Here is a 10,079-nt window from a genome sequence, read left to right as displayed (position 1 = left end):
ATTTCTCTTGGTTAGAGAATTATCAGATACTAAGATGGTATTTATATCATATTTGAATGGTCCTACTACCATCTGATGGTGTATATCTAGACTGATTATCTACCGTGCAAGTAGTAATCGTATAGTATAGAACTGGACTGTTTTATCCTGGAGGCATCGTGGTTATTAAGAACTGTTTTGCATAATTTTGGCAATACCGCAAAACGTCTTAAAGAAAGCATACCGATCCGCGACTCGACCCGGTATTTTCTTCGGTGGCAAACTTGTTAAAATCGTGATCCAACATGTATAAACATGTGTCGAATCCCTTCATGGAACTTTATGAAACTTGGGAAAATAAAATACGCTGGAATTTACCTATTTGTATTGACTATTAAATTAAACACGATTCTTCCTGCTTGGTAGTGGGAGCGAAGGAAATTTATTGTTTTTGAATTATTTTGGTTATTTGGTAATCTTGGGTTATTTGTGTACACAATGGAAGAAAATTAAAGATATTGTAAGCTAAAATAGAAATGTTAATGTTTTATGAACCTTGGTTCTTTTTCATTAATTATTAAATTGAAGTAGTTGATTTCTTTTGAAGATTTTCTTATTCAATTGCATGTTGGCATCATTGCGAAGCGAAACACACACAAGTGTTTGTATGATGAAACTGACAATTCAATATTAAATAGTATTTTAGTAGTATGAAATGCTATTGATTTGATTTAAAAGTTTGGAAAACTTCACATTTGAAGTGAGTAGTGTGTTTACTGTATTATAAGTTTGGATATTAGTTAAATTTTGATTTTTATAGTACTTATTGGATGTGTTTACTCATTTTTGAAGTGTTCGTGTTTTGAACTCTAGGGATGAATATATGCATATGCAGTTCAGGAGTGCTATTGTAGTATTACAATATCTAGCATTTTGTAACAGTATAGTTTCCTCTGTTTCAGTTAGGTTAACGTATGCAACGTAGGCACTATCCTGGTCCTTTTTCTCGCCTTTGCCTGGTCATAATTAAGTTAGTTTGATTGGTTGGAGTTTAGTTAATTCAGATTCATATTTCTGGATTTGTTGCTGGGGGTTTCTGAGTTGGTTTTGGCACTGTGTGGATCGAGATGGTGCGGTTTCAGCGAGTTTGCTTTGCGCTTAAAGTTGGTAGAAGTGCAGAGGAGTTTGGGGTCATCCACCCTCTCTCAAAGAATAGAAAACTACGTAAAGATATATATACAATAATAGAATCAAATCCTTATAATTGTTGTAATTAAAATATAATATATAATATATTAAAATCTTATTCAAAAAAAAAATATATTAAAATGAATGATAATACGAATAAATATATATAATTTGATTGGTTGATAAAATATAAAAAATTCATAGCAATAAGAAGAAATAAAAGGGCATATTCAAGCAGTTGAAGAAAGAAGATATGGTGTTCAAGTTTTTTTCTGCTTCATTCTGTTTGGGATTAGTTGATTTCTTTATATTTTTATTTGGAACAGGGGATGTATCAGTGCCAATTAGGTTTGCTTTCACTTTGCAGTTATCTGGCCAATGTATTTAGAGTGTTGTTTTGCTATTTGTATTGAACTGTTTTTTTGGAATTACTTTGGCTTGGTATACAGACATAATGTTTTATTATATTATTATACAATCATAACAATAAAACATCAAGCTTTTACTGTATTTTCCACCTAAATGCTATAGGACTTCTAACAACAGTTCTTCCATCAGACCATTCTAAGCTACCAAAACTTTGAGTAATATTTTGTTTCGGAGTTGAATTAGTAAATGTAACTATGTATGATTTTTTCTCATTTTTCTTAAAACTTAACACTTCTGGTTCAACCGAGATTTTGACAGATGGAACATCTGACTTAACTGATACCTTGTATGTTCCTACCGCACCCACATTGGTAAGAGTCCGACTGTGTTTAATCTCATCATTTCCACCATCAAAGACCACAGCGAATGAAGGATAATTAAGGTTTGTTACACTGTATTGTTTATTTGGATCGCACGTGTACTTTCTCCTCGCTACAATTTCAATCTGAGCAGGTGAGTAGTTCAATGCACAGAGGAAACTCAAGTAGTCATCCACTCTCAAATCATAGACAAGCCCGGGATTTAGTGCGAAAACAGGATCAACATGTCCAGCACCAAAATCAAATGGAGTTGCTGGCTTTTTAGTTGCGTCGTCCAATAATGTCTGATTGTTTTTATAAGCCGTATAAGCGGTTGTCATCAACGTAGATCGAATGGCAGCTGGGCTCCAGTCTGGATGAATCGATTTGATCAAAGCTGCTAGTCCACTTACATGTGGACATGACATTGATGTTCCTGACATAATGTGGAAATCTACGCGCCTAGGATCTGAAGTCAAACCTGTAGGACTCAAATTCTTTGGATATGCTGCTAAAATGTTAAAACCTGGCGCAATTAAATCAGGCTTCAGTATTTGCGGGGTTATTAAATTGGGTCCTCGTGAGCTGAAAAATGCAACCGTAGGAGACAGTTTAACCTCAAGCTTTGTTCCTTGAAACACAATTGTACCCGTCGATTTTGGATCAGAAAACAAGTATTTCTTGATGGCTTCGCCATCTGTGAAACCAACTGCAGTTGCTGGAAAAATATGGGCATCAGGCATAGGTCTTTCTCCATCCTTCTCAGTGTTGGCTAACACCATGCCCAAACCACCAACAGATTTCACTACACTTCCTTTCTCCACCCTTTCAACCTTTCCACGATCACACAATACAATCTTTCCCGCTACTTTTTCTGGAGCCAAACTACCTGGAAGACATGTTCCATCATTGTTTCCTTCTTCATTGCTTGCATTTCCTGCATATATGAACGGCAGGAGAGTTTCGGGAAAAGATTTTCCATTATAAAAGGATACACCTGAATAATTTTGTCCGTTTCCAAGCCTGATGTATGTAGGGAAATCTCTATCAAGTGTTCCAGCTCCCACGGTTGTAATCCAGGGTGCTAAATTAGTGACACTCAAAGAACTAGGACCGGAGTTCCCCGCAGAGCATGAAACTAGAATGCCATGCTCCATTGCTGCATAGGCTCCAATTGCTAAATTATCCTCAAAGTAATCAAGTGGTATATCTCCAAGCGACAATGACAGAATATTGACGTTGTCGGCAATGGCCTGATCTATTGCAGCCAATATATCAGACATACGACAAGCTCCTAACCAACAAACCTTGTACATAGCAACTCTAGCACCAATCGCCATCCCACGCGCGGTCCCGTTGGCTAATCCAAAAAGACTTGCGTTCTTCACCGGAGATCCAATAGCTATGCTCGCGGCGTGGGTTCCATGGCCAAAATCATCTCGAGGTGTTTTAGGCAATTTGGTTTCATCAGTTGAACCAATAGATGCCTCGAAACCCTTTCGATAGAACCTAGCACCAATCAATTTCTTATTACAATTAGATGTTGTAAAATTTATACCTGTATCACATATTCCTTTCCAACTGCTTGGAATTGGCCCATATCCAGTATCATCAAAGCTCTTGCTTTCGGGCCATATACCCGTGTCAAGGACTCCCACGATTACATCACTACTTTTGTCTAGCGTAGGGAGCGAGATAGAAATTTTATCGAGCCCAAGAAACTTTGGTGTCCGAGTTGTGTGGAGTTTGTACATTTTATCTGGTGTCACCTTTAGAATCCCTGGTTGGCTCTTTAGTAACCGATGTTCTTCAACTGTCAAACTTGTCGAGAATCCATTTATTGCCTTATCATAGGTGTAGATCATTTCAGCTGATTTGGATACTGACTTCAAAATTGATGTGTACCAGATTGAATGGTGGTTGAAGCTTGTTGGCATCATGGATTTGGCAGCATGAACAATGTAAGTAGTTTGATTATTCTCTCTATTCTTTGATCTTGCCAGAGGCACATCGCACAAGATGATAATCAAAAAAAGAATTACAGCGAGAGGTTTCTGAAGTGCTTCCATGTTAGATAGCTTTCTTTGTATATATTCAAATATGATTTGTGTGAGAAATTTAAAAGAAAACTTTGTTTTATAAAAGGGTGGGTCAATTATTGATCTAAAATAAAATTTAACTTTTTAATTTCTTTAACCAATGTATCTGTATAAGATTTCATTTAACAAATTTAATAAGTTAAATTTTCTTTATGATAAAAAATAGATAGAATATTAAAGAAAAAGAAAAGTAGTAGAATAAGGAGAAATTGAATAAAAGATGAAATTCATTTTAAGAAAAAAATATTAAGTTCTATATTAAATAATTGTAGTCTTGACTTTTGCAATAATACTGTTACTGTTTTTTTTTGTATTACATAAAGCAAAGTTGTAGACTTAAAAACAAAATAAATATTTTCTTACTCATTAAGAAAAATAAATAGCATTATCTAATTAATAATCACTTTCTAAAAAAAACAAGTTACTTATTGACAAGTGATTTGAAGACACATGTTAGTAGTCAAATACAAAGAAACATCAATATTTCAAAATTAATTTTATCAAAATCTGACATGAATCACTCCGCTTTGGTTTTGTGCATGAGGTCATCATCATCGTTAGGGTTTGCAGCTTCAAACCAAACAATTCATTGTCAAGAAGAAGACTTGAAGAGAAGTACTAAGAAAGTTAAAAGGATAAACCTGAGTCAATAACACACTGTTAAATTTCTTAAGCTACAAGAAAAACCATATATTATTAATTACTGTATGCAACACAGAATCATAGTTCTATTATGGATAATACAAATTGTGGAAATGTTTTTGTTGTGATAAAAAGGCAACGAACGGGGAGTAATATATTGTCTCAGTTTGCAATTATCTGGCCAATGTATTTAGAGATGGGGTGTTGTTCTGCTATATGTATTGAACTGTTTTATTGGCATTACTTAGGCCTAGTTTTTATAATATAATTCTTTTTGCTCTTTCAAAAAGAAAAGTAAAACTTCAAATGTATACAGACATAATGTTTTATTATATTATTACAATATATTCATAACAATAACACATCAAGCTTTTACTCTATTTTCCACCTAAATGCTATAGGACTTCTAACAACAGTTTTTCCATCAGACCATTGCAAACTTCCAAAACTTTGAGTAATATTTTGTTTGGAAGTTGATGTAGAAAATTTAACTATGTATGTTTTTTTCTCATTTTTCTTAAAACTTAACACTTCTGGTTCAACCGAGATCTTGACAGATGGAACATCTGACTTAACAGATACCTTGTATGTTCCTTCCGTACCCACATTGGTAAGAGTCCGACTGTGTTTAATTTCATTGTGCTCACCTGTAAAGACCACAGCAAAAGAAGGGTAATTAAGATTTGTTACACTGTATTGTTTCTTTGGGTCACATGTGTATTTTCTCCTCGCCACAATTTCAATTTGAGCTGATGAATAGTTCACTGCACAGAGGAAACTCAAGTAGTCATCCACTCTCAAATCATAGACAAGCCCGGGATTTAGCGCGGAGACCGGATCAACATGTCCAGCACCAAAATCAAACGGAGTCGCTGGCTTTTTCGTTGCACCGTCCAATAATGTCTGATTGTTTTTATAAGCCGTATAAGCTGTTGTCATCAACGCAGATCGAATGGCAGCTGGGCTCCAGTCTGGATGAACCGATTTGAGCAAAGCTGCTAGTCCACTTACATGTGGGCATGCCATTGATGTGCCTGACATAATTTGAAAATCGACGCGCCTAGGATCTGAAGTCAAGCCTGTAGGACTCAAATTATTTGGATATGCTGCTAAGATGTTGAAGCCCGGTGCAATTAAATCGGGCTTCAATATTTGCGGCGTTATCAAATTGGGTCCTCGTGAGCTGAAATCAGCAACAACAGGAGACGGCTCAACCTCAAGCTTTGTTCCTTCAAACACAATTGTACCCGTCGGTTTTGGATCAGAAAATAAGTATTTCTTGATGGCTTCGCCATTTGTGAAGCCAACGGCAGTTGCTGGAAAAATATGTGCATCAGGCGTAAGTATTTCTCCACCCTTCTCATTGTTGGCAAACACCATGCCCAAACCACCAACAGATTTCACTATATTTCCTTTTTCCACCCTTCCAATCTTTCCAGGATCACACAAAACAATCTTTCCCGCTACTTTTTTTGGGTCCAAACTGCCTGGAGCACATGTTCCATCACCTTTTCCTTCATCACTGCTTGCATTTCCTGCATATATGAACGGCACAAGAGTTTCGGGCAAGGAATTGCCATTATAAAAGGACACGCCTGAATAATTTTTTCCATTTCCAAGACTAACGTATGTAGGGAAATCTCGATCTAGTGTTCCAGCTCCCACAGTTGTAATCCATGGTGCTATATTGGTGACACTCCAAGAACGAGGACCAAAGTTGCCCGCAGAGCATGAGACTAGAATGCCATGCTCCATTGCTGCAAAGGCTCCAATTGCTAAATTATCCTTGAAGTATTTATATGGTATCTCTCCAAGCGACAATGAAAGAATATTGACGTTGTCGGCAATGGCCTGATCTATCCCAGCCAATATATCAGAACCGCTACATAATTCTATCCAACAAACCTTGTACATTGCAACTCTAGCGCCAATGGCCATCCCACGTGCAGTCCCATTGGCTAAGCCAAAAAGACTCGCGTTTTCCACCGGAGATCCTATAGTTGTGCTTGCAGTGTGGGTTCCATGGCCATCATCATCTCGAGGTGATAAAAACCGGATACGTTCATCATTTGGAGCTATAGAAGCCTCGAAACCCTTTCGATAGAACCTAGCACCAATCAATTTCTTATTACAATTAGATGTTGTAAAATTTGTACCTGTTTCACATTTTCCTTTCCAATTGTGCGGAATTGGCCCGTATCCAGTATCGTCGAAGCTCTTGCTTTCGGGCCATATACCTGTGTCAAGGACTCCCACAATTACATCACTACTTTTATCTAGCGTAGGGAGCAAGCTAGAAATTTTATCGAGCCCGAGAAACTTTGGTGTCCGAGTTGTGTGGAGTTTGTACATTTTATCTGGTGTCACCTTTAGAATCCCCGGTTGGCTCTTTAGTAACCGATGTTCTTCAACTGTCAAAGTAGTGGAGAATCCATTTATTGCCTCATCATAGGTATAAAGTATTTCAGCTGACTGGGATACCGACTTCAGAACTGATTTGTACCAGATTGAATGGTGGCGGAAGCTTGATGGCATTGTGGATTTCGCAACATGAACAATGTAAGTAATCTTCTTATTTTCATTATTCTTTGTTCTTGCCAAAGACACATGACACACACTCAGAATCACAATAAGAATGACAATGAGGGACTTCATAAGTGTTTCTATGTTAGATAGCTTTGTTTGTAAGTATTGAGATGGAATTGTGAGAGAAATGGAGTAGAAAACATTACCTTATAAAGGTGTGAGAACATGCATTGGAATTTGAAATCAATAAAAAGAGCAGTAAAATATGGAGAAATTGAAGAAAAAAATTTCATTCATTTATGAAAAAGTATTAAGCTCTATATTAAGTAATTGTAATTTTTAACTTATGCAGAAACAAAACTAAATACTTTCGTACTCATTAAGAAAAAGAGTTAATATTTTTTAATGTTTTAAAAGTATAATATTTTAGATTACATCAATATTATAAACAAAAGGATATTGAAATAGTTGAAATATCTCAATTTTATGTATCAGTTGAAATAAATGAATGCAAGCGATTATAAATAAATTGTTGATGAATAGGTTTGAGTTGATTGTAAATAAGTAGTTCATTCTTACAGAATAATAATTTTAAATAATTAAATAAATAAAATATATTATGATTTTTGAAGACTTAAATTTTTAAAAAAATGTTTACAAAACACTCTTTAAAGTGTTTTTTTAATAATTTATAATGATAAATTTTATGAGAACGTGATGAGTGTTAGAATATACATTCTCCAATACACTCTTTTAAGTTACTGCCAAAGGCTTTCCTTTGGTTACCTAAAGAAGTTGGTGCAGAGTACAGGTAATGAAGATATGTGCATTTTTTCTCATACATGCTATAATGATCGATTAACTGTATTGTTTTATCTGTGTATGTCTGACTTTGTTTAGCATGGCGAACTTTACGATGATTTCTATACTTCACATCAGTTCATACTTTCATCATTGGATGACTTTGATTTACTTTTCTGTTGATCATAGTTAGAGCAACTTCTGAATTCTAATTGAAACATTTTGTTTAATATAAGTACACCGATCCTTTATAAATACTGTGAACATGATGATAATTAACTATGCAATGGTCAGTTGTATAGTGATCCATCGATCGATTTTTATAGAGATGTATAAGATTAAGGGTCTCTTTGGTTGGAGGTAGATGGAGGGGAGGGGAGGGGAGGGGATATTTGTAAATATATTTGTTTGGTTCACTTTTTATGAGGGGAAGGGAGGGGAGGGGAGGGGAGCAAAATCCCTCCTAAACTCACTTTTTGCTCCCCCCAAATTGAAGGGATTTGGAGGGGAGGGAAGATTTATTTATTAAAATTTTATTATGTTCCCTAATTTATCCTCAAATATTTTTTTAATTCCAAGATTGTCCTTACTAAATTATTAAAGAATAAGTTTTTGTTTCACGTTGCATTTGTCTTCTATTTTGTGGCTGCTATCTGTAACTTGTTTTTCTCAGGTGATTTTTTTCTTTCATTGAATTGTTCTTTTTGATTTTATATTTTTATTACGTGTGTAATCGATATTGTTTGTTAGGATGTTATATTTGTACCTATATGCTATTCAAATTTGTATATCAAATCTATAATTTTATTAGGATGTTGTAGCTATACGTTAAATTTAAGGCGAATAAAATAGTATTCAACCTGTTATAATTATAAGAACAGTACGGTATAAAAAATAGTAGCAAAGTACCGAAAGTAACGAAGACACCTGTGTAAGGTGTATCAAAAGTACCGAAAGCATAGAAAGGTATACACGTTTGCTATATATAAAAAACAGTAGCAAAGAAATTGATATACACGTTTGAAAAGAAATTTATATATTAATAAAATAAACAGTAACAAATTATATATATGAATTGTTTTTAACTTTCTAATATTAATATAATAAATAGTTTTTTTTTCAATATAATTTTTTTTTTAACATTCTAATATTATTTTATCTATTCTTTATTATAGAAATTATTTTATTGAGTTAGATGGATCATCAAGATCAGAGAATTCGTATTAACAAATGGTTTGATTTGCGTCGAAGAGTTATAGTTCAACTAATGTGTGCTGTTGTTTACTATTATGTTCGATTATCTCGTAAAAGAAAATTGTGTTATAGTATGAGCTCTGAGAGAGAAAGGGTACGTGAAGAAATTATGTACCGAATTAGTAACAGTGAAACTAGTAGAAATATATTAAGAATGGGTCCCCAAACTTTTATGACCTTATGTGATATCTTACAAAGAGAAGGGGGATTAAAAGCTACCCGATGGTCAAGTGTGGAAGAGCAAGTTGCAAAATCAATTTACATATTAACACATAATGCAAGATATTGATGACCATGTTGCCCGAAATGAGGTGAATTTGGAAAGCTTTGATGTTGGTTACGATTTTTCTGTACCTGAAACACAATCACCAGATCCTTTAAGTGGGAATAAAAGGAAGAAAATGAAAGTGGTAAAAAACAAAGATACAAACAACGATATTACTGAACTCCAAGAATCAATTGTCTTGGTTGCAAATGCACTAACCGAAGGAAATGCTGCAATACGAGAAGGAAATGAAATAATGAGAGAGCGTCAGAAATATGAATTGCATCCAATTTCAGGGGAAGAAACATGGAATTTAATAAAGGAGTGTGGATGTGATGCAAAGTCATTGCCGCAAATATATTGCACTGTCATGAAAGATGCTGACAAACTTAGGATGATTCTCCAGTGTCCACCTGAAGCCCGCAAAGCAGTGATAATGCAAATGGTCTTTGGCTCATCTGATTGATCACTTTATAATAGTTTTATGACTTTTATGAATATTTTATTTACAATTTAATGTTTCTGAATATTTTGTTTACAACTTAATATGTTTTTAGATATTTTGTTTAAATTTGTGTGGTTTATAATATGAACAAG

The 10,079-nt window shown here is 34.7% G+C and overlaps 2 protein-coding genes and 1 pseudogene across 2 annotated transcripts; 1 reads left to right on the top strand and 2 right to left on the bottom strand.

Annotated features, from left to right (window-relative positions):
- Nucleotides 1-1,497: 1,497 nt before the first annotated feature.
- LOC131650168 (subtilisin-like protease SBT1.7) lies at nt 1,498-4,718 on the bottom strand. Its single transcript, XM_058919893.1, has 2 exons — nt 4,699-4,718; nt 1,498-4,058 (listed from the first exon to the last, which is right to left on the bottom strand). Exons 1-2 carry the CDS (start codon nt 4,716-4,718, stop codon nt 1,670-1,672), a joined length of 2,409 nt encoding a protein of 802 aa, XP_058775876.1. The 3' UTR covers nt 1,498-1,669.
- A 227-nt stretch (nt 4,719-4,945) lies between these two features.
- On the bottom strand, nt 4,946-7,354 carry LOC131646912 (subtilisin-like protease SBT1.7). Its single transcript, XM_058916843.1, has one exon. The coding sequence runs from the start codon at nt 7,289-7,291 to the stop codon at nt 5,009-5,011; it is 2,283 nt and encodes a 760-aa protein (XP_058772826.1). The 5' UTR covers nt 7,292-7,354; the 3' UTR covers nt 4,946-5,008.
- A 525-nt stretch (nt 7,355-7,879) lies between these two features.
- LOC131650167 (uncharacterized) lies at nt 7,880-9,948 on the top strand (annotated as a pseudogene).
- The last annotated feature ends 131 nt before the right edge of the window (nt 9,949-10,079 follow it).

Source organism: Vicia villosa, linkage group LG2 (assembly GCF_029867415.1).
Source record: "Vicia villosa cultivar HV-30 ecotype Madison, WI linkage group LG2, Vvil1.0, whole genome shotgun sequence".
Lineage (NCBI taxonomy): Eukaryota > Viridiplantae > Streptophyta > Magnoliopsida > Fabales > Fabaceae > Vicia > Vicia villosa.
Note: the sequence above shows the minus strand (reverse complement) of the source record. Positions and strands in the feature narration are given on the sequence as shown.